This window comes from Neoarius graeffei, chromosome 28 (genome assembly GCF_027579695.1).
Source record: "Neoarius graeffei isolate fNeoGra1 chromosome 28, fNeoGra1.pri, whole genome shotgun sequence".
Taxonomy (NCBI): domain Eukaryota; kingdom Metazoa; phylum Chordata; class Actinopteri; order Siluriformes; family Ariidae; genus Neoarius; species Neoarius graeffei.
Genome location: NC_083596.1, coordinates 52312201 through 52336301, shown reverse-complemented (window position 1 = coordinate 52336301; position 24101 = coordinate 52312201). Strand labels below are relative to the sequence as shown.

The 24101-nt window shown below is 45.5% G+C and overlaps 3 protein-coding genes across 3 annotated transcripts in view; 1 reads left to right on the top strand and 2 right to left on the bottom strand.

The window, feature by feature from the left end:
• taf1 (TAF1 RNA polymerase II, TATA box binding protein (TBP)-associated factor) overlaps positions 1-18168 on the top strand; it is a 51875-nt gene extending 33707 nt beyond the window's left edge. The window contains exons 27-48 of the mRNA XM_060912101.1: positions 1555-1766; positions 2022-2130; positions 2223-2321; positions 2606-2783; positions 3630-3697; positions 3797-3919; positions 5646-5738; positions 5901-5985; positions 6148-6215; positions 6813-6929; positions 7742-7837; positions 7930-8134; positions 8247-8397; positions 8568-8758; positions 9681-9780; positions 9872-10039; positions 10150-10222; positions 16595-16662; positions 16852-17001; positions 17396-17446; positions 17582-17696; positions 17794-18168. Coding sequence (XP_060768084.1) covers positions 1555-1766; positions 2022-2130; positions 2223-2321; positions 2606-2783; positions 3630-3697; positions 3797-3919; positions 5646-5738; positions 5901-5985; positions 6148-6215; positions 6813-6929; positions 7742-7837; positions 7930-8134; positions 8247-8397; positions 8568-8758; positions 9681-9780; positions 9872-10039; positions 10150-10222; positions 16595-16662; positions 16852-17001; positions 17396-17446; positions 17582-17696; positions 17794-17880 — 2607 coding nt within the window. The 3' untranslated portion in view covers positions 17881-18168. The remainder of the gene's footprint in view (positions 1-1554; positions 1767-2021; positions 2131-2222; positions 2322-2605; positions 2784-3629; positions 3698-3796; positions 3920-5645; positions 5739-5900; positions 5986-6147; positions 6216-6812; positions 6930-7741; positions 7838-7929; positions 8135-8246; positions 8398-8567; positions 8759-9680; positions 9781-9871; positions 10040-10149; positions 10223-16594; positions 16663-16851; positions 17002-17395; positions 17447-17581; positions 17697-17793) is intronic.
• Positions 13320-18088, bottom strand: LOC132875344 (uncharacterized). Its single transcript, XM_060912103.1, has 3 exons — positions 16878-18088; positions 16576-16687; positions 13320-16288 (listed from the first exon to the last, which is right to left on the bottom strand). Exon 3 carries the CDS (start codon positions 15606-15608, stop codon positions 14556-14558), a length of 1053 nt encoding a protein of 350 aa, XP_060768086.1. The 5' UTR covers positions 15609-16288; positions 16576-16687; positions 16878-18088; the 3' UTR covers positions 13320-14555.
• Positions 18154-22870, bottom strand: igbp1 (immunoglobulin (CD79A) binding protein 1). Its single transcript, XM_060912102.1, has 6 exons — positions 22614-22870; positions 21326-21640; positions 20936-21131; positions 20438-20508; positions 20024-20133; positions 18154-18660 (listed from the first exon to the last, which is right to left on the bottom strand). The coding sequence occupies exons 1-6, from the start codon at positions 22823-22825 to the stop codon at positions 18512-18514; spliced, it is 1053 nt and encodes a 350-aa protein (XP_060768085.1). The 5' UTR covers positions 22826-22870; the 3' UTR covers positions 18154-18511.
• Positions 22871-24101: the final 1231 nt, after the last annotated feature.

Below are 24101 nucleotides of genomic sequence, written 5' to 3'. Positions count from 1 at the left end.
GGTTTGCGGTGTTTACAGATCCCAGCGCGCTCGCGGGGCGTGTGTGGGCATGTGAGGACACTCCTCCTCACCAATCAGTGCACAGGGGAGTGTCTGCTCACGCCCCCAACCTCACTCGGCACGGTTTGGCTCGCTTCAGCCCCACTCCAAAACGGTGCGAGTTTTAGGGGCTAAGCAGGGCTGAAGCGAGCTGAGTCGTGCTGGTTTTTGGTAGTCGAAACGCGAGCCGTGTCGGGCTGAAGTGAGCTGAAGTGAGCTGAAGTGAGCTGAAAAAGGGTAGTGGAAAAGGGCCATTACAGAACGCTGGACAGTATCCGCGAATTGTAACTGAATAGAGGCGGGGTTTTCTTGAATACGGGTGTGTATAGGAGGATGGCAGAGATCATCCAAACGCAATGCAGAACGGGACACTGAGTCTTGAAAACAGCTCACGGAATCATATTTTCTGATTTTTTCCGGAACTCTATATTACATCTGGAGACGGAAAAACATTTTTAGTATGCGGAGAAAGCTGTGTTACGATGAGTGCGATTTAAAGGGGCTTTAGGGTGGGTTTTTTTGGTACCTGTGATTTGGTGGTCTGTGAGTCGCGTTTTTATGACGTAAGACACAAGGGGCGGGGCTGTTACGTTTGAACCGAACGCGCGACACGGAAGATGTTTCTGTGGGCTGAAACAAAACAGAAAAAATGTCAAATCAGTTTGAATAAAGTCATTTTTTGTTGAACATAAGGATCTATAAACGCGTGTTTTGGGTAAGAGAAATCATTTTTATGTGAAACTATTGGTGGGATTGTCAAAATTATAACGTAATGTGTGTTGATCTCGGTTGTATTCAGAGAACCAGTTGTGCGTGTGAGTGAGAGAGAGAGTGAGAGAGAGATTCTCTCTCACACACACACACACACACACACACACACTCTCTCTCTCACTCACACACACTCTCTCACCATGAATTTGGCAGCAGTGAAGGAAAGGAGGGCTGAATTTGGTGTGCTGCTGGTAACGGGGCAGAGGTGGTGAAGAAGGATAGCATGGCGTGAAAGAGGCACATGGCAGAGCAGCATAAACGTGCCCTTGAACGGCTTGTTCGGGCCAAAAGGTCTAAAAAATGATAAACTGGTCTGCTGAAGAAAGTTTCCAGTGTCACACTTCAAAAATTACTTTTTTAAATTCAGATTTTACTTTTTATACTTTTCCTTCCTTAATGGTAATGTAATGAGGTGTCAGATGCAAAACTGAAAATTGCAAAGCTAAAAATGAATAAATCTCGTCTTTGTTTTAAATGTTGTCTTTTCTCTTTATTGTCCTTGATCGCACGCTGTTTAAGGGGGCCGGGGGGTTACCGGTAGTTTGTCACCTTTTTCAACCCTCATGAGTTTGCAGGTATGAGCTTGGTTTATGCATGAAGATATCAGACTGCATATTTACTCTTTAGTTATTCTACTGAGCAACAAATCTGCTTAACCACGCCCACTCAGCAACCACAGACACATGGCATCAGTCTCTCTCTTGTTGATTCTCTCTCTCTCTCTCTCTCTCTCTCTCTCTCCAGCTGAAGTGTGGAGCGTGCGGTGCTATTGGTCACATGAGAACCAATAAGTTTTGCCCGTTGTACTATCAGACGAATGCCCCTCCCAGTAATCCTGTTGCTATGACGGAGGAACAGGAGGAGGAGCTTGAGAAGACGGTCATCCACAACGATAACGAAGAGTTAATTAAAGTAGAGGGAACCAAGATTGTCCTGGGCAAGCAGCTCATTGAGAGGTCTCTCTAAAACACACACACACACACACACACACACACACACACACACGTACGTAGCGGTGTAATGTTAACAGTGTAAGCTGATCTGGTGAGTTGGTGTTGTTGTGTATCTGATTACTAACCTGTATTTATGGTTGGTGTGTAATGTTTTCTCTATATTCAGTCCCCAGAGTGTATTAGTGTTAATAAGCATGTTATTAACGTGTAGTAGGTGTGTAGTAGAGCTGTAATAAGTGTGTAATGTGTGTGTTGTAGTGCGGATGAGGTGAGGAGGAAGTCTCTGGTGCTGAAGTTCCCTAAACAGCAGCTTCCTCCGAAAAAGAAGAGACGCGTCGGCAGCACAGTCCACTGTGACTACCTCAATGTGTGTGTGTGTGTGTGTGTGTGTGTGTGTGTATTTACTGTCACTTCTTGCCAGCTGCTTTTAATAATGATGTGTCCTTTCTGTTTCTGTAGCGTCCTCACAAGTCGATCCACCGCAGGAGGACGGACCCGATGGTCACTCTGTCCTCCATCCTGGAGAGCATCATCAATGACATGAGGGACCACCCCAATGTACACACACACACACACACACACACACACACACACACACACGCACAACTTTCTATCCACCCCAAAGGGCTGTGTCCCAAACCACACAGGACTGTGGCCAGTCATGTTTACGACACAGCCACAGGCAATGAATGGTTGTCATGGTAATTGGGAAAGCTTTGTTTTGGTTGTTGTGTGTCTGCATTATGGGGTTCTGTTTATTTTTGGTGTCCTGTGTGGTTTGGGTGTGTATATATATGTGTGTGTGTGCACGTGCGCTTTTTAATAACTGTGTGTGTGCGCAGACGTACCCGTTCCACACACCTGTGAACAGTAAGCTGGTGAAGGATTATTATAAGATCATCACTCGGCCGATGGACCTGCAGACGCTGCGTGAGAACGTGAGGAAGCGCCTGTACCCATCCCGAGAGGAGTTCAGAGAGAGCGTGGAGCTCATCGTCAAAAACAGCGCCACGTATAATGGTACACACACACACACACCCCAGCCATGAGATTAGATTAAACAGTCCTCTCAGATTTAGCTGAGGTTATTGCTGCGGTCCTGGCCATGTGCAGAGCTGCGACTTCTCCGAGTCGGGATTGTGTGACATCACTTCAACATGGCAGCGCTCACAGTGAAATAACAGCGTGATGTGAGGATTTTAAGTTTGTTTGTATTTGAAATCAGTAAACACTGGGTCATACTTTAATCATTTAAATGCTCATTTGCTATTTGTTAGATTTTTTAATTAGAATGCTCTTTCCTGTCATTTCCATCAGTGTAAGAGTGAATGATCACATCCACCTTAAACATCAATAAAGCACTAACACTGAACGTGCAGTTTGTGTTTAGGGTGATGGAAGTGTGTTTAATATTGAGGAGAGGACACACCCTTTATCACCTCTCTGTCCCACTTCACGCACCTGAGCTCACACAGAAACGCTAATGTGGCAAAGAGAAGGTTCGCAGTTAGAAAGTGCCCGGGTGTGACGGACGCAGAGTTCGTTATAGTTCGTCTCGTATAGCTGAGAGAGTTCACTAGTGCGCTGACTGACTAGACTAGAGTGTTAACTAATCTGCCTGGAGAGAGCTGGGTACTGAACATGGCCAAGCCTGCCGACCTGTGTGAGATTATTATTATTATTATTATTATTATTATTTTCTTTTTATAGCCCTATTGGGCTGAAAAGGTGAAAAAGGAAAAGCTGGTAATGTCACACATCAAATAAGCCCCGCCCCATCAATCTAGCAACGCCTGCCACTGAGCAAAATCAGGATGTGCATCATATAATCCAGCAGTGACGTGTGTGTGTGTGTGTGTGTGTCAGGAGCGAAACACCCTCTGACGCAGGTGGCTCAGTCCATGCTGGACCTCTGTGATGAGAAACTGAAAGAGGTAAAAAAACAAAAACCATTCTGCTGTGTGTTAGCACCAGCCTGCTCATTTATTTACTTATCCTGTAAAGTGTGTTTAATCGTGTGTGTGTGTGTGTAGAAGGAGGAGCGTCTGGTACGCCTGGAGAAGGCGATTAACCCGCTGCTGGATGATGATGATCAGGTCGCCTTCTCCTTCATCCTGGACAACATCGTCACTCAGAAGATGATGGCTGTTCATGAGGTGAGTGACTCCTCCTCCCAGAAGATGCAGTCACCATAGTAACCATGGCAGCAGTTAAACGCTCCTTAAAGCATATACGCAGAGCCATGGCCTCACTTTCGTTTATAAATGCCTTGAGACCTCAAGAACGGCGCAGGAATAGTTTTAAGCGTTAGCAATAAATCTAATGTAGTGATTTTTACGATTAAAGTGATTTATATAGGTAGCGGTCTGAGTGAATGACCTTGACGTCCGTGACGTCACAGCAGGAAGTCTATCGGTCTCATTTCCGCTATACTAAAACACAGAGCTGACTGCAACTCCGATCCTCCATTTTGAGCTAATTTATCACCATGCCACGTAGATGTGTTGCTGGCCGGTGCAGCAACACGACAGAAGGTGGATTTACGTTGCATTCACGGCCCAAGAATGTTCAAACTGCAAAGATTTGGACGCGTTTTGTGAGAAGTTCACGGCACATTGGGCGCCTCCGAAGTGGTCTCTCCTCTGCTCTGCACATTTTACTGAAGACTCGTACGAGACCTCTGATCTGTTGAGGAGCGTTGGCTATAAGCCCGGATTGAAAGAGGGTGCAGTACCAACAATTAAAGGAAACTACAAGAAAAGGAAAGTATTTATTTATTTTATTTATTTAAAGTCAGTTCAGTTGCACCAGTCCTCCCGGAGTGTGAGCCGAGGGTTGTTGCTAAAACGGGACGGGACATATCTCTCAGGCAGTGACCTCCCTGCGGTTGTTGCTAAAACCGGTGACGTCCCGTTCTGTCCCGGGTTTTAGTAATTGCCTGAGCCCAGCAGTAATGGCGGAGTACTCAGTATGGAGAAAATGGAGAATGAGTGGAGCAGCCGTCTGATTTCTAAATTGGATATCGCTGCCATCTCGCCCTTACGTGGAAGAAGTGAATGAACAGAGAACTGAACAAACAACTGAAAGCCAGATTGTTTCAAAACAGTCGGCCACAAGATCGGCCTTCAAGTAGCGAGAACACAGACGGGTAAGCTCCGACTCTCATTTAGATTTAAAAAAAAACCAGTTGTTTCCCTGCGTTTAGATTAATCCATGTAACTTGTATTGTGTGTTTAAGTTAGCGGTATAAGATTATTTAATTTGCTTCAGAATGTGATTGTCTCAGTTCGTCTGATTATTTAATGAGCCTTTTACGTTTTATCAGTGAAAATGCACGCATGTACATGTACCGGTATGCTGCATAAGTTATAACACCCATCCTGTTTTAATGAGAGTCAACCCACAATCAATGAAGTCAAATCAGTCTCAGTTGAGCGAGTCGGTAACGGGATTTCTTACTTTCACCATAAATTGTTATTTATATGACTTTGGTCTATAGCTGTAAAAGGCCTCGGCCTTAAAACCGGTTCCCGCTGTGACGTCACGCGCTCAGGGCTGGCTGGCTCAGCGGGGCAGCGCCAATCACAACTTTGTGGTCGATTTTAACTCTCAAAAATATATTTTTATTCCCATTTATGCAGCATGCAAGAGTCAAGGATGGAGATACTATCCACTCAAATTTATTTAACAATAAAGGCTCTGCGTATCTGCTTTAACTCTCAATGATGAGGATGTGAAATATAAACAGCGCCCCCATGTGGATAAGTGCTGTAACACACTGAATTATCACACTGGCCTTCACCTCCTCTCTTATTCTCTCATATGCAATAAAATTATTCTCTCTCTCTCTCTCTCTCTCTCTCTCTCTCTCTCTCTCTGTAGTCATGGCCGTTTCATCACCCTGTGAATAAGAAGTTTGTTCCTGATTATTATAAAGTCATCACAAACCCCATGGACCTGGAGAACCTCCGGAAGGTAACTGTCTCTGTGTTCTGTTTCTGAGAATGTATGTTTTTTTCTTTCTTTCTTTTTTTTTTTGGGGGGGGGTAACTCCTGTGTAAAGCGTCCTTGGGTTTGTGAAAGGCGCTATATAAATTATTATTATTATTATTATTATTATTGTGTGTATGTTTTTAGAACATCTCTAAACACAAGTATCAGAATCGAGAGATTTTCCTGGCAGATGTTAATCTGATCCACACCAACAGTGTCAAGTACAATGGTGAGATCAACACACACACTCTCTCTCTCTCTCTCTCTCTCTCTCTCTCTCTCTCTCTCTCTCTATCACGGTGATGTGCTCACTTCTGCCTGTGTCACTGAGAGACTGATAGATTTAATAACGTGTGTGTGTGTGTGTGTGTGTGTGTGTGCGCGCGCGCAGGTCCTGACAGCTCTTACACGAAGACAGCTTTGGAGATTGTCAATGTGTGCAAGCAGACTTTAGCAGAGGTAAGTGTGTGTGTGTGTGTGTGTGTGTGTGTGTGTGTGTGTGTGTGTAAAACAGTGATGGGGAATGCTCAGTGTTGACATGCAGATCATTTGATCAGTAATCAGTTTGAATAAATTGATGAACATGCATATTAATGATTAATAAATGCATGAACAGATAAATAAGCAAACAAAATACACAAATTAATTTTGCTGAAAGATTTCAGTATTAAACTAAATGTTCAAAAAGAGAAAATGATAACCGTGTAATTAAAATAGTCGAGTAAGAGTTATTGATGCAGCTCTTGCTGACCAAAGTGTTTTACACAGATCATAAAATCACATGCTAAAGGGCACCACACACACACACACACACACACACACACACACACACACACACACACACACACACACACACACACTCCTCTATAATATGATTAAGTCTCCTCAAATAGTCATGAAACTGAGATTTCAGTGCAGATTTACAGACTGAAACCGAAGAACACTTGGTGTGAGTATTTATCATGTGCTTTATGAAGTGTTCATTCTGTTTCAGATTCATTCAGGATACATTTTATACTCGTGTGTGTGTGTGTGTGTGTGTGTGTGTGCACGTAGTATGATGAACACCTGACTCAGCTGGAGAAGGATATCTGTACAGCTAAAGAAGCTGCTCTGGATGCTGCGGACCTTGAGAGTCTGGATCCTCTTACACCTGGACCATACACTCCTCAGGTACACACACACACACACACACACACACACACTTCACTCTAGATTTAAGCTGTTATCCTTTTTTTTTTCTGGATGACTTCCTCTGTTACTCCTGTGTCTCTGCCTCATTTACTTTTATGTTATTTATATTTCATTATTTGTTTCTGAACTCCTGCATTGTCATTTTTCTTTTTTCATTATTTTCTGCTTCTCTTTTATTTCTTGTCTTTCTTTTTTCCTCCGCTCTTTCTCTTTCTCCTGGCTCCATTTCTTTTCTGTTTGTCATTTTGCTTTCTTCCTTCCTTTAGTTTGTGCCTTTCTGTCTTTATGTCTCACTTCCCTCACTGTTCGTCTTTCAGCCTGGGGTGTGTGTGTGTGTGTGTGTGTGTGTGTGTGTGTGTGTGTGTGTGTGTGTGTGTGTGAGACTCTGCAGGGTGATGTTAGCCTGTTAGCTGAAGCTACGCTAGTTCCTCCCACTCCTCAGAAACGAGGGGGGCAGGTACTCCTCTCTGTCTCCTCTTCTCCATCTCTCCATCCTGCCCTCCACCTGTCTGTCCTCCTGTACCTGTCGTCTGCTCTCACTGCATCAGCAGTATAAACATCAGTGTGTCTGTCTCACACTGTCTGCCCGACTGAAACCTCTGTGTGTTTGTGTGTACAAGCATAAATGTTTCACACGTGCAGGTGTACACACACACACACACACACACACACACACACACACACACACACACACACACACCCCTCATCAGTGAATGTTTACTCCCTTGTAGCCTTTTCCTTTGTTTTCTGTGAATTAATATGTGTGTGTTTGTTTGTTTGTTTGTTTTCAGGGCCGTGGGCGGGGCCGAATGGGAGAGGAGGAGTCTGATGTTGATATTGAAGGATTTGAAGATGATGATGATGGAAAACCCAAAACACCTGCTCCGGTAAACAAACAAACAAACACGCAGTCAGTTTATCAGGGTTTTGGTGTATACATGTACAGAGATAATTGTGTGTGTGTGTGTGTGTGTGTGAGGCTGAGGAAGGAGACCTGGATGATGAAGATGAGGATGATGATGAGATGCTGTTGCCGGGGCGTGGCCATCTGGAGGATGATGATGATGATGATGATGATGAAGGCTTGAGCAGGCCGGTGCAGTCCAGCGTCCTCTACCAGGACCTGCTGATGTCTGAGGGAGAGGACGAGTGCAGTGACGAGGAGGGAGACAACCCCTTCTCCTGTAAGACAGACAGACAGACAACAACCTGTTTGTGTTTTCCTTTGTGTGCTTTTGTTTTCTGCTCCTCATGATTTCTGGCTCTCTCACTGGCTGTTTCTGCTGTCCATCACAGCCATTCACCTGTCAGAGAGTGGGAGTGACAGCGATCGGGAGGTGGGACATCAGGACTCCACTCGCATGGGCATGGAGCACGAGGAGAGTATGATGTCGTATGAGGGGGAGGGGCCTGACGAGGACACACACATGGAGGACAGCAACGTCAGGTGAGTAAACACACTCAAATCCTTCATCCTTCTGTTCCCTACACTAGTGCACTCCAGAGTGTGAGGGGTACGGAGTAAAGAACAGGGTGCAGGGGGACATTCAGAGCACAGCACTGACCGAGGTGTTTCATATTCTAAGCTCTCTCTCTCTCTCTCTCTCTGCCTCTCAGTTACTGCAGCTATGACGATGGAGACAGTCGACACCAGGGGCGGAGCTTCAGTCCTGAGGGGGAGGGCCAGGAGCAAGGGGAGGGCCCTGGGGATGGAGTTAGTGATGAGGAGGAGGAAGATGAGAGTGAGGAGCGGAGGAGAGGACCGAGCGTGCTGACCCGTGTCCAGCTCAGTGAGGACGAGGAGGACAGTGAGGACTTTCAGTCTATTGGAGGGGACAGTGATATGGACTCGGATAACTAACACACACACACACACACACACACACACACATACACACACATCTCTGTGTATATTCTGATTTGTTGTGATGAAATTGTTCCACTTCCTGTTGTTATGATGATTAGTTTTTTACCTCTTGGAGAGGCGAACTGCGCAATAAACCTCTTCACCTTCACCACTGTGGCTTTAATCTGTGGGCGTGTCCCAAACCACATAAACCCAGTCACCTGCGTGCTGTGGGCGTGTCCCAAACCACATAAACCCAGTCACCTGCGTGCTGTGGGCGTGTCCCAAACCTACATCAGGGTTAAATAAAAGTGCCTTATGGGTATTCTGCACAATATCGGGCCATAAAGCTGAAGTGATTTATTTACTTAGTGTGTTTTTGAGCGGAGCAGGTGTGTGTGTGTGTGAGAGAGAGAAAGAGAGTGTGTGTGTGTGAGAGAGCGCGAGCTGGTCGGAGATGTGGGGATTTCTGTGTATCATCGCTGTGTTCATCTGTAGTGCACATGGACAGGACACAGACAGTAAGTGTGTGTGTGTGTGTGTCGATTAAGACTTGCATCTCAGCGCACTGGGATTCAGCATACACTAAGTGTCAAAGTGTGTGTGAGAGAGAGTGTGTGTGTGTGTGTGTGTGTGTGTGAGAGAGAGTGTGTGAGACTGTGTGTGTGTGAGAGTGTGTGTGTATGAGAGTGTGTGAGACTGTGTGTGAGAGAGAGTGTCAGTCAACTGAAGTCAGTTTATTTGTATGATGCTTTTATCAGCAGACATTATCACAAAGCAGCTTTACAGAAAAATAAATACTTTAAACAGATGAACTAATTTTATCCTGAATAAGAGGTGTGTGTGTGTGTGTGTGTGTGTGTGTGTGTGTGTTTCTCCGGAAGTCTGTCAAAATGTAGAAGACTTTGGACGTTGCTCAGGCCCCTGGACCTGTGATGAAAAAGTCAGTAAGTGCTCCTGTAAGTCACAGACTCCTTACTGCAGGTAAATCACCCGTCTGTGATCATCATTAATTACTGTGAGGTCGTTACTGAGCAGCTCAACCATGATGATGATCTTTTTTTGTTATTTTTAGATGTAATAATTATATTGATGAGTTTTATCTTGGGAAGAGCTGCTCTCAGAAATGGACAGCGTTGTCCTTTGCCCTTGTAGCAACACTTCCTGGAGTTGCGCTGGCGTTTGTGATCGGACTCTCTGTTCACCTGGCATACAGATTCAGGAAATCCAGCAAGAGTCACAGGTCAGAAATACAGCACAGATCACTCACCCGGAAATAACTAACCAGGACGATCAGATTAGCACTGCTGATCACAATAATTGTGTGTGTGTGTGTGTGTGTGTGTGTTCCAGAGCAGGGCATGAACTCACCCACAGTCCAGAGGAGAACTTGTTCCCTGGAGTTGTTTTTGCATCTGACTTGCCAGTGAGTTACTGTTTATTAACAATTATATATCCACTAAACTCTCACACACACTGTCCAAACGTCCAACCAACACCATCTGCAGCAACCAGACTGCTTCCTAACACACACACACACACACACACACACACCAGTTCAATGAGAAAAATAATTCTGTACTTGCTGCACGTGTCTTTTCCTTAAGTATTTCTGGTTGCACCATTTTTTTTTAAATGTAAACAAAATGATGAGTTTGTATTTCATGAACTTCCCAGGAAACAAGAAATGCACAGAAATGAAGAATAAACGAGTGTTTGTGATTCCTTCATTCTTTAAAGAGGAATGAGAGAAAACAGATTTTTCCCCCACAGATTCGAAACTACATACTGTGTGTGAAAAATTTGGAGCGTTGTGTAAAACGTAAATTAAAAACAATGCGATGATTTGCAAATCCTTTTTGACCTTTATTCAGTTGAATCGAATACAAAGGCAAAATATTTAATGTTCATCCTGATTTATTATTATTTTTAAATATACACTCACTTGGAATTTGAAGCCTGCAACATGTTTCAGAAAAGTCTCGACAGGGGCGTGTTCCCTGCTGTGTTCCATCCCCTTTCAGCGCTCAGTCAGGGTTTGGGATCTGAGGACACTGACTGTTGACTGAGGTTTTGCAGGGAGCCCCTTTCATCAGGACCCCATCACCCCTTTCCGATCAACCTCTACCTGTGGAGTGGTGTTTTTTTCCTGCAGTCCATGACTTCCTCAGTCTTTCGTTGTCCCTGAAAGTGTCACAGGCCTCAAATTCAGACCGCGTGTATATTTAAGATAAGTCTTTGTCATTGTCACTTTTTCAAAGGTACAACGAAATTGAAGGTGCTGTTAACTCATGAGTTATAGAAAAAAAATAAAAACAAATAAAGTATAAAAATAAATAGTAAAGTATACAGAATTGCACTGGTAAAATAGTATAAACAGAATTGTATTGTATTAGTTCTATATTTACACAGATTGCACTGATGATAAAATAGTATGAACAGAATATAAACAGAATTGTATTGGTTCTGATTGCACCGATAAGAAAAAAAAATATACATATTGCACATTGGGGATAGGGCCCAATGTGATTTACAAAAACAATCAAGTTTATCAGTTTGAACATGAAACATTTTGTCATCGTACTGGATTCAACTGAACATCGGAAATTATTCTGTTTTTATTGATGCTTTACGCAGCGTCCCTGTGTGTGGTTTTTTTTTTTTTTTGGGGGGGGGGTTGCGGGTGTTATTTTAAAAGACAAAGGCGCTATGAGACCTCTATGATGTTGTGGTAAAGCCTTTGACTCTGGACTTGTAGGTTGTTTGTGCAGTTCCAGCTTGTTGGGTGGAGATGTGTGAGAGGAGAAGGAGTTGGTGAATGGAATGGTGTGGGGGAGTAAATGCTGCTTCAGAATCCCACAAAAAGTGTGGGTAATTAAAAAAAAAAACCCTTTTACAGCCATCTCTATATAACGCAAAACTAAGTCGAAACTCTCTCTTCAAGCTCCATAACCCCTTTCTTCTCTTGCACCGACCCTGGGGGGGCAAATGCCCGGATATTACCCCCCCACTCAGTCACGCCCTCCAGCCATCTTGTACCTTCCTCACTATTCAGCCTGCCACTGAATCTTCTATGCTCGTATCCTAGAATCCTGGCTGGTGTTTGAATCAGCAACCTCTCAACCCAGAGGCAGTACTCATCCACATGAGGGTTGTGTTTAATGTGGCTTTTCAGCTTGATATACACAGAACCCTACCCTACAGCTCGAGTAAAACACACAGACTCGAACCAGGACGTCACACACCAGAGACCATGATGCCACTTGCTGCACCAAACCAGAACACAGTAGTGGTGGTGCTTATTGGACTTTTGTCTTCATAAATAACTCGGTGTGTTTAATTGAAGCTGAGCTGGTTGAGGTTTACACTCGGTCCCTTTATGCTTTCTGAGAAGCTTTTAAAACAGTTTCACACATTCAGCATTTCTCCAAATGAAACTTGCACATATTTATAGGTGTTTGGTGAACGCAAGTTATTCTCTACCCAGTCATTATAATCATGACTCATCCTGAGCACCGTCCCTCAGCCTCAAACCCACCACCGCCTCGACCCCCAACTCTAGCTACCGGACCATTGAGGAACGGGGCGGAGCGCCCATAATGTAAAGGAGTTTCATTAAAAGCTTCACGTCATGAAACCAGGAGGTTTGGTGTCAGTCACTTCTTGTCTTCCTCTCTTTATTCCCACTTTGGTCAAATCCCAAACTTGGACCTCCCTGTTGACGTGACAGTGGGAAATGTTCCAGGATTAATGTTGGAATTACAAACTTTATCAACACAACCAGTGTTTGAGTTGTTTCAGAAACACACACTCAACACTTCCCACTCAGGGCTCATAATCTCCTGTGGGTCATGGGCACGTTACCCAGGATCCCCCATTCCTGTATTTTACATTCTGTGTTTCCACTCACACCTTCAGCGTTCAGAGCCTTGAGACCTGACCCAGTAATCGCATCGCTCCTGTGGAGGACGGCCCCATGTGGACAGTTGAAAGTCACACCTGGAGGACGCTCTGGACTCTTACAGTAATGCTTTTGTGGCTGAGGACTACAGTTGACTTGCTAACTTTAGGACTGCAGTTGTCATGAAGAGTTTTGCACTCAAGTTTCCATCAATGAAGAGTTTATAACATCAACCAAACTGACTTCATGTTAAAACTGTTAATGTTATAGTCATGCTGTTGCCCAAATGAGGATGGGTTCCCTTTTGAGTCTGGTTCCTCTCGAGGTTTCTTCCTCATGTCGTCTGAGGGAGTTTTTCCTTGCCACCGTCGCCACAGGCTTCATCATTAGGGATAGATTAGGGATAAAATTAGCTCATGTTTTAAGTTGTTGAAATTCTGTAAAGCTGCTTTGCGACAATGTTTATTGTTAAAAGCGCGATACAAATAAACTTGACTTGACTTGACTAACCTCCTGCCTGAGAGGAGAAGCTCGTGTGATTGAACCACAGGATCTTTCTCTCACACACCAAGGACTTTATTGTTTTCTTGTTTTTTAAACAGCTTTGAACCACAATTCGGTCTTTTCATCAGATTCAGAATATTTATTGTCATTGTCACAAAAACAAACAACGAAATTTCGTTGGAGCATCCATACAGCAGAGTTGATAAAGTGCAAAACCCATAAATACGTAAATACATACCCCTCTAAGTAACCCAGTGTAAACATTTGACCCAGAATTACCTCAGTACAACAAAAAACAGCATAGCAAATAGCAGCATAAGTTCTTAAACTTATAAAGTGCAGAGCAGGGACATTCAGACAGATACCTAAGTATTATGACATTGTATAAACAGTGCAAAAACCAGATCAGTGCCATTATAATGTTATAACGTTATTGTCGGGGGGTCAGGGGAGAGACAGTAGTGACAACTGCAACAATGCAAACTAGTTTAATGATATTAATTAGTGGTTGTGGATGTGGCAGAGTTCAGTAGCCTCACAGCTTGTGGATACAGGCTATTGGCCAGTCTGGATGTTCTGGCCTGTATGGACCTGTATCTTCTCCCTGAGGGCAGCAGGTGGAAGAGGTGATGAGCAGGGTGGTGCTGATCCCGCAGGATGTTGCGCACTCTTCTCAGACAGCGAGTGGAGTAGATGGTGCTGATCTCTGGGAGAGCCGTTCCAATGATTCTCCCGGCAGCTTTCGCCACCCGCTGAAGTGCCTGCTGGTCGGCCTCAGTGCAGCTGGAGAACCACACTAGAAGTCCATGTGTCAGCACACTACTGATGGCACAGTTATAAAAGTTCACCATCAGAGGTCTGGGGATATTAGTGCTCCTCAGCTTCCTCAGGTAATAGAGCCGCTGTTGTGCTTTTCCCATGGCTGTGGAAATGTGAGTGCCCCAGGACAGGTCCTCAGTCACTGTTACCCCCAGGAACTTGAAACTCCTCACCCTCTCTACCACATCGTTGCCTATGGAGAGAGGTAGGTGGTCAATGTGTCCTTTCCTGCGAAAGTCCACGACTATCTCCTTGGTCTTCTTGGTGTTTAAGGCCAAGTTATTGTTGTAGCACCACGACTCCAGGTGTTGTACCTCTCTCCTGTAGTTTGTCTCATCGTCGTTTGTAATAAGTCCGAGAACCATGATGTCGTCAGCAAACTTGACAATGAGATTGGACGAGGAGGAGGCAGAGCAGTCATGTGTAAACACAGTGTAGAGCAAGGGGCTCAGCACACACCCTTGAGGGGCCCCGGTGTTAATGACAAGAGTGGAGGAGGTGTTCTTGCCCACTCTGACACTCTGTGTGCGATTTATTAGAAAGTCCACAATCCAATTGCACAGGGTGGTGTTGAGTCCCAGCTGGTGGAGTTTGGACCGGAGTTTGAACGGCCGGATGGTATTAAAAGCCGAACTATAGTACACAAAGAGGAGCCGTGCATAGGTGTTCTTATGCTCCAGGTGCTCCAGCAGTGTGTGCAGCACCGTGGCAATGGCATCCTCAGTTGACCGGTTCTCTCTGTAGGCAAATTGGTGTGGATCCAGTATTGGTGGTAAGGCGGCTTTGATGTGTTTAATGACCAGTCTCTCCAGGCATTTGGCGGGAATGGAGGTGAGTGCCACAGGTCTGTAGTCGTTAAGACATTGGATTGTTTTGGGATGGGGACAATGATGGCTGCTTTGAAACAGACTGGAACCAGAGAACAGGACAGCGAGGTGTTGAAGATGGAGGTGAAGACGTCCGCCAGCTCCGCCGCACAGTCTTTAAGCACCCGGCCCAGCACTCCATCTGGCCCGGCCGCCTTCCTGGTGTTAATGCTGCGGAACACACATCTCACCTCATGCGTGCTCAGGACTGGAGCAGGGTCGGTCGAGGGGAGGGGGGGCAGGACAGGATCGGTGTTGTCCCTGTCAAAACGGGCATAAAAGAGGTTTAAATCCTCAGCCAAGGTGGGACTGTCAGCTGAGGGTGGTGGTGTTTTCCTCTTATAGTCCGTGATGGCCCTGATGCCCTCCCAGACCTGCCTTGGGTTTGTGGTGGTGTCAAACCTGGCCTCAATACGCCTCCTGTGATGGTGTTTGGCAGTATTGATGCCTCTCTTCAGGTTGGCCCTGGCAGCACTGTACGCCTCCTGGTCCCCAGAGTGAAACGCAGAATCTCTAGCTCGGATAAGCTGTTGTACTCCATGTGTCATCCATGGTGGTGTATTAGGGAACACACGGAATTGCCTCCAGCAGGTGACATTGTCCACACAGAAGTAGATGTAATCTAAAACAGTGGAGGTGTAATTGTCCAGGGAAACACGATTGTCAGTGTCCTGTCCTTTGAATACATCCCAATCTGTGTGGTGGAAACAATCCTGGAGCATAGGAACTGCATCCACCGGCCATGTTCTCACAGTTTTGGTTGTGATCCCAGCGCTCTTGATCTTAGGTGTATGCCGTGGGTGTAGCAGAAGAGAGAGGTGGTCTGACAGACCCAGGTGGGGGTAGGCCTGGGCCTTGTATGCGTCTGCTACATTAGTATACACCTGGTCCAAAGTTCTATCTCCTCTAGTAGCACACTTCACATATCGGTGGAACTTGTGAAGCACTGATTTTAAATCCGCGTGATTTAAAGTCCTCAGCTGCAATAAAAACACTGTCCGGATGTGCTACTAGGCTGTTGTTAATGCTGCCACTCACTTGTGCTAACGCTAGCTTAGCATTAGCGTCCAGTGGAATGTAAACAGCACAGATGTAAACAACAGTGAATTCCCGCGGGAGATAGAATGGACGGCACTTTAACAGCAACAGTTCTGCCTCTGGACGACACAGCTTATCCACCACAGTGACGTTTGTGCACCAGGAGTTGTTGATATAAATGCACAGTCCCCCGCCGGTCTTCTTACCAGAGTCCGCGGTCCTGTCGGCTCGGTAGGCGGTGCGGCCTGCTAGCTCGATAGCCGCATCTGGGATGGAGCTGTCCAGCCAGGTCTTGGAAAAGATCATCCTCTGGACATCCTCTGTCCAGGATCTCAAACACAGCTCATTTAAAACACGATCATTTCTGTTGAAATGGATTTACACACTGTTCACACACTCCCAGTGCAGGAATCATGGTGACAGAATACTTTGTGAAGGGTTTGTTTTTCTCGGTGTATCGGGTCAAACAACTCAGATTTTTTCATTGCTTTATGATCGTATTAAACATTTTCATTTCCTCCATAAACATTTTCATTTCCTCCATAAAGACCAAATCGATCATCAGGGAAAGAACACCGTTATCATAAAGTCAAAGATTAAAATGATGTACAGATACACACACCGTGTGTGTGTGCGTGAGTGAGTCCTGACCTTTATTCTGTTTGTGAAGGCTCCGCCTCCTCCAGGCTCCACGCCAGCGCAGATGGGGATTCCCATGGCATCGTCTCAGCTGTACAGGTGAGCTGTGTGCGTGTTTTTACAGCTGACAGGTGAGACAGGAAAAGAGACAGACAGCAAAGGTGGCCTTCAGTGTAGAAATATTTTTCTGTTGTATTTCCTTCCAGACAGTTTTATATTTTTGCACGTTTGTTCATTTTTATAATCCATTCATAAATATGGTGTCTCTTTCTGTGTGTGTGTGTGTAGTGTGCCAGACAACACACAATTTCCACCTGGCGGACCGCCGATGGGAGCTCCTCGTCCGCCGATGGGAGCTCCTCGTCCGCCGATGGGAGCTCCTCGTCCGCCGATGGGAGCTCCTCGTCTGCCGATGGGAGCTCCTCGTCCACAGTACAGGTCCAACACACATCTGTCTCTCTCTTACACACACGTTTCTGTATCAGTGGTGTTACAGTAAGGTGTGTGTGTCTTAAGTGAAGGGTCAGTGTGTCCTAAATGAAGTGGGTGTGGCCATAGTGAAGGGGTGTGTGTGACTAATTTCTGTGAAAAGGGTGTGTCCCCAAAACAGAAAAAGTTGGGATGGTGTGGTGGACGCACCTGATGATACACACCCTGCTTTTGACAAAACACCCCTGGGGGCACCATACAGAGACACAGACACACACACACACACACACACGTTCTCTTATATTTCTGAGATCCAGGATGTTATCTGTGTTTGAGGCAGTGTGCACACACTTAGTTTGGCAGTACAGGAGTGTATTAATGTGTGTGTGTGTGTGTGAGACAGTCTGCCCCCCTTATCACCAACACTGAGCAGGCCTGAGCAGCCCCCCTACAGGTGATAAACACACAATCATCACTTTTTATTTTATGACTAAGATTGTGTGACATCACTGTGTAATTACTTTAGCAGGGAGACACTGATCTATAACTCGCCGTACGCTCTCTCTCTCTCTCTGTGTGTGTGTTGTAGCGCCACAGGGGCTCATGTGCTCAGTAACCCGAATGCTAGAGCGAGGAACCCGTATGAGGACATCAACGTGTCCACGGAACCGTACAACCGAGCAGCTTCATCTTATGAGGAGCAGGTCTCTCTCTCTCGCACACACACACTACAGCATCAGTGAGTGTGAAATCAAACCATTACATTATTAATGTTTGTGTGTGTAAATGCTCATGTTTCAGAGGATGGCTCCGCCCCCTGCTCCGTCCTACGGTGCTCCTGAATATCACAGTGCGTTTCCTCGAGCTCAGATCTCACGCCCCTACTGAGCACCTGCACATCTCGCACACCGCCGCCGTGTGTTTGACTGTCATTAAGATGTAAATTATTTCCACTGATTGTATTTGTGTATTGAATAATCATTAAATTGAATGTTTCATAAAAAAACCTTATGCACACTATTGCTTCACTTTTCTTTCATGATAAACTCCACTCACTTTCTGACCTGAAATGATGAAGAGAATTAAAACTTAGACATTTTTGAAATGTTTTCAGGATTAAATATTTACTGTAAGTCTTTACTTTGTGCCAAAAATAAAACATTTCAAGCAAAACAATTTATTTGTTTATTCATTCCATGCATTTCCACATCTCAATGTTTCTCATCAGCTGTACTGCCTCGCTGAGGGGGCCGTCTCTCATCCGCATACTCATTTGTATTCATAGAGCTGAGCAGATTTGGAATATTAATGAGGGGGTGGGACTGAGTGTTTCAATGTTCTTCAGACATTTCTCAGGAAATGTATTTATCCGACTGAATTATTCATTTTAGCTTAAATAAAGTTTCGAGGAACTTCAACAGTTTCTTTCAAAACACGATTCAATGGAAAAAGTTTATTTCAGAGTCAGGTGAGTGTGTGAAAGTAACTCGGAGTAAGTGCCTCGTGTGTGTCTGTACTTCTAGCCCATGTTCTGGCGGTTGCCGTATCCTCGGCGGTGTGTGTCTTTCCAGTTATCCCAGTCTCTGGCTTTCTGTAAAGCCTCTTCATCATCCTCTTCCTCTTTCCTCTCCTTTTCTTCTTTCTCTCGCTCCTCTGCATCTACATCCACTAAACACACACACACACACACACACAAATTTAATATTTGGTAGCTCACTAGTGATGAGTGACTGAAGGGGGTGTGGTCTCCGAAGAGGGTGGGATTCAGTGAAGGGTGTGTGCATCAGTCAAACAGGTTTGTCCCAAGTGAAGTGGGTGTGGCCTAAGAGAAGAGTCAGTGTGTCCATAATAAAGGGGTGTGGTCTCTAAAGACAGCACAGTGGGGGTGAGGCCTTGTGAGTGTGTCCCCTGTGAAACCTGGGTGTGTCCCCAAAATCACAAAAAGTTGGGACAGCGTGGAAAATACAAATAAAATAAAAGAAAGCAGTGATTCCTAAATTTACTTTGACTTGTATTTCACTGCAGAAACAGGTGACTGTAATCATGATTCAGTACAAAATCAGTCTCCAGGAAAGGCCGAGTGTTTGAGGAGTAAAGACGGGCCGAGGATCTCCAGTTTATCAACAGATGTGTGAAAAATTATTGCAATGTTTAAAAACATTGTTCCTCAAAGAAAGAATGGATTTGGATATTTCACCCTCTGCGGTGCAGAATATCATTAAACCATTCAAGGAATCTGGAGGAATTTCGGTGTGTAAAGGGCTCAAGCCTAATCTGAACCCCTGTGAGCTCCGATCCCTCACTGCATCAAGAACCGTCATTCATCTACAGCTGATAGAACCACATGGGCTCGGGATCACTCTGGAGAACCTTTATCAAGCTACAATACAGAGTTACAGCCACAAACACCAGTTAAAACTTTACTGTGTAAAAAGGGCCGTCGACTTCTCTGGGCTCAGCGGTGTCTGGGATGGACCATCACACAGTGGGAACGGGTACTGTGGTCAGACGAATCAGTATTCCAGGTCTTTTTTGGAAGACGCCGTGTGCTCTGGACCAAAGAGGAAAAGGACCATCCAGACTGTTAGCAGGAACGAGTCCAAAAGCCAGGGTGTGTCATGGTATGGGGTTGGGTCAGTGCCCTTGGCAGAGGTAACTTGCACTTCTGTGATGGAGCATTAATGCAGAAAAGTCCACTGAGATTCTGCTCACATTACAAAGGCGTGGCTGCTGAAGAGGGCGTGTCCCCTTGGTCCCCAATAGAGAATGTGTGGAGAATTGAGAAATGAAAAATATGACAGTGACGACGCCGTACTGTTACACACCTTAAGACCTGTTTACAAGAAGAACCGGATAAAAATAACACCTGAAACACTTCACCACTTGGAGTCTTCAGTCCATAAACATCTTTTAAGTGTCGGGAGAAGGAACGGGAACATTATAAAGTGGGAAATGCTTCACTGTACCTATTTTTCTGATTTTGGGTTGTATTTATTAAAAGTACAGTGTGTGTGTGTGTGTGTGTGTGTACCTGTGCTCTGAGGGATGCCCTGGTCAGGTAAACATCCCCTCCTTCTGTGCTGTTCATACCAGTCATCTACTGTCATGGTGGGAAGACTGGGATACCCTGCACCAAACACCCTGACACACACACACACACAGAGGCGACATTTGCTGGTGATAGTGTAACTTTTTCAAGAAAATGTGAAAGTTGCTGTGTGAAAGAGACTAAAAACCCACACTGTGAACATTTTAGTGATTTATAAACATCAGCAGGAGTAAAATATTAAATCTGAAATCTCGGACTTCGACTTGTCTGATTCGCTGCAGCATGATCACATGACCATTTCAGAACTGATGTGAGACAAGTAGCACAGAGTGAGACCAATCAACAGTGAGGTCACGACAACACAGCTTAGTGTTTATATAAAACACACACACGTACTGGGCCTGCACTGCGTCTTTAGTGAGGATGAAGGGCTTCATCGGTGCTCGTCTCGGTTTCTGAACCGGAGCCTGAAACAGAAACCAAACATTAATGAGCTTCTGATGGACAGGTTCTTGCTGCAGGGTTCTTGCTGCAGGGTTCTCGCTGCAGGGTTCTCGCTCTATTCTTTCAGACTTTTCCAAACTTCCTCCACATTGAGTTTTAAACATTTATAAAGATTTAAAAGTCTCATGAGAAGAACATCGTGTAGACAGAGAGGCTGTGTTACTGCAGCTCAAACCTCACAGGGTTAAAGCTCACCTGAAGGAATGAGACAGGAAGTGAAGTGGCTCCTAAAGGAAGTGAGCTCTTTTTTCCTCTATCCATTTCCTCTAATTATTAAATCACCAATCAGCTGTAAATTTAATTTATGAACAGATTCGTTAAAGGAGATGAACGTCAACTGCAGTGTCTCACTGAGGAGCTTCACAGCACAATTAGAGCATGCTACAGGACCTCATTGAAAGCAGGCATCCTCCTGAGGATCTGGACTTCCTGGTCGATGGACTCGATTTCCTCCAGAGCGACTGTAATCCACCTGCGCACCTGTAACAGGTAAAACTCCCTCATCACCTCCTCATCCACCGAACCTCCATCCACCAGCACTCGGAGTTCAGCCAGCTTCTGCTCCACCTGCTTCTGCTGCTTATACCTAACACACACACACACACACACACACACACACACATGCACTTTGTGAGCAAGTCCTTCAAAATTTTAACATTAAACGTGTGATTTTAGACCCAGCCAATGACTGTGCGTGTGAGAGAGAGAGATATAGATCTGGGTCACAGCCCGTGACGGCGTGTCAGTATAAACACACCCACAAACCTGAACTTGACTCACCTCTCAATTTTGGCTTGTCTCTGTGTTGCCATGCCGATGAGATCAGGCTGGATTGGGTGGGCAGGGCTCTGTGTGTCAGTCTCCGCCCCTGAGGACATCCCCTCTGTGTCCTTGGTGTCTCGGGGCATGCGGAACGAGCTGATGTTGTAATCTTTACAGCGCCTGAGGAAGTCGAAAAAGTGAACACGCGCCATCTGCACATGCTCCAACCGCTGAACCACGCCCACCTGCTTCATCACCAACGCAGCCAGCAGCGCAGGTAACAACAGGAACTTCAGATCTGCTGTGGAGATCTCATCCAGCTCCTCGTTACGGCTAACAAACACACACACACACACAAACTGTACAAGCCTTGAAAAGGGGCGGAGTTTAACTTGAACCTACCATAATTTTGCATCACTGAAAGGTAGAAGATCCACGTCACACTTATGATTGGTCAACTAGAGAATTATGCAATCACTACTCAGAGACTGGCCCCGCCCACTTTACACTAAACGAGAGGTGTAATGTTGTTGGGTGAAGGCTGGGGAGCCGAACCGAGCGCGTTATTAACCTTCATCTTCTCTGGTCACAGACATGGTTTCCTTCCGGCCCACTGAGGAGGAATGGTGCTGCACTTCAGCCTTTGAGAGTTTTATCTGTTTTGCTGATACGTGCTTGATGTATAAGCTCGTCCATGATTTTGCTCCGCCACCTCTCAGGCAGTACACATCACTTTGCAGAGATGAATGAAGGGTCTGTGGTCTTCAGTGAGAGGTGATCGTTATGGGAGTTTCAGGAAGACTTCCTTTGGCCGATCAGCTTTCTCTATCAGTGCAGCAGAAAAACGGAACTCAGTTCCAGCTCATATTAGAGACTCTACAAGTTTCAGCCAAGTTAAAAAATCCTTAAAGATACGGCTGAAGGCTGATCAAAGATGCGCTCATTAATGTATTATTTTGTGATGTGTGTATTGGTGGGCGTGTCCTGTGCAGGGGTGTGGTCCTTGGGCCATCGTTACATGTTGTGATGTCCGAGTATGATGTTGCTGTTGTATTTAGTCGCAGTGGCGATAGTAGTGTGTGTGTGTTAGTGTGAAGCCCCCTGCCCAGGGACCACAGGGGGAACTGAGCTGCACAGCTGACTCTGGTGGGGGACTCGTTCTGTACATGGCCCCTGTTAAAGAAACTAAACTAACCCGGAAGTGCTGCGCCTCTGCAGTGTGCGGATCAGAACCCTGTGGATCAGAACCCTGTGGATCAGAACCCTGTGGATCAGAACCCGGTTCTTCCTGAGAACCTGCTTTTACCTGAACAGCTCGAGCTGGGACACCATCCTCACCGCGTCCTGCAGCTGTTTAATCCCGCGTTTTACTTTCAGCTGGACGGACTCGGAGTTTGTGGGCTCGCTGCTCCTCTCTAACTCCTCATATAACCTCCATCCTGAATCTAATAAATCTGCCAGTTTGGGCGGCGGAGCTTCAGCAGCTGCTGTGTGGCCGCTTTCCTCTGCAGACGCCATGTTTGGCTCCAACGCCGTTTCTGGTCCAATTCGGCTTCCGTCTCTTCCGGTGTAGTGATGTAACGCGTGCGCGCGCACTCCCTGCACCCCGAAGACTTCCTGTTTCTGTCTGACTGGATTCGATCTGTTAATGATCTTTCATCTGTTAATGTTACACTTTAACTATTCGGGTGTTTGTGAACGAATTAGTGCAACGTTCAGTGAACTGACATTTAACGTCTCTTTATTAAATATAATTGAAACTTTCTGTTCGCGGATAGTATTTATTAATTTATTTTTAATCAGGCGAAGACTACAGATACCAAACAGGGTTCTTTGGGGTGCAGGATTCAGCAGGAGAGCAGTTTTCCGGTCTCTGATGGGTGTAATTCCTGTTGTCAGCCAGTAGATGGCAGAAGAGCACAATATTCGTTCTGAGATCAGGCTTTTTACAAAACTTTCAAAAAAAATAAAACTCACTTTAGGTCTTTAAGTTTAGTATGAGCATCTAATTATACTAATAAACCTCTCTCTCTCACACACACACACACACACACACAGAGTCAGTCAGGTGTTTGTGATGGAGGTTTAGTTATTGACAAGAAAACCAAATCAATATATTTGAATCAAATTGGCACTGGTGCATCTCATCTCATTATCTGTAGCCACTTTATCCTGTTCTACAGGGTCGCAGGCGAGCTGGAGCCTATCCCAGCTGACTACGGGCGAAAGGCGGGGTTCACCCTGGACAAGTCGCCAGGTCATCACAGGGCTGACACATAGACACAGACAACCATTCACACTCACATTCACACCTACGCTCAATTTAGAGTCACCAGTTAACCTAACCTGCATGTCTTTGGACTGTGGGGGAAACCGGAGCACCCGGAGGAAACCCACGCGGACACGGGGAGAACATGCAAACTCCACACAGAAAGGCCCTCGCCAGCCACGGGGCTCGAACCCGGACCTTCTTGCTGTGAGGCAACAGCGCTAACCACTACACCACCGTGCCACCTGCACTGGTGTGTGTGTGTGTGTGTGTTAATCTCTCCTCTTTGTGAGCAACTCAGCAGGAATCAGCAGCTTAAATACTGATTGTAAATTACAGTAATCTCCCCAGACCTCTGTGTGCATGTGTGTGTGTTATTTTATCCTGTCACATTGAGATAAGCATCAGGCAAATCCTGACAAGACAAAGGAATCTGCAGAATAGGCTCAGTGTGTGTGTGTGTGTTAGTTAAATCTGTCAGTGGCTCACATCCTGAAAGTGTCTTTGAAAGTGTTTACCACAATC

What these genes read in the sequence shown, in the direction of transcription:
- LOC132875344 (XM_060912103.1), bottom strand. Translation starts at nt 15,608, where the DNA reads ATGCTCCAGGATTGTTTCCACCACACAGATTGGGATGTATTCAAAGGA.
- igbp1 (XM_060912102.1), bottom strand. Translation starts at nt 22,825, where the DNA reads ATGGCGTCTGCAGAGGAAAGCGGCCACACAGCAGCTGCTGAAGCTCCG. An exon ending in AGACAAGCCAAAATTGAGAG is followed by an intron (nt 21,132 to 21,325) that starts GTGAGTCAAGTT and finishes TGTGTGTGTTAG; the next exon opens with GTATAAGCAGCAGAAGCAGG. An exon ending in AAAGACGCAGTGCAGGCCCA is followed by an intron (nt 20,134 to 20,437) that starts GTACGTGTGTGT and finishes TGTGTGTGTCAG; the next exon opens with GGTGTTTGGTGCAGGGTATC.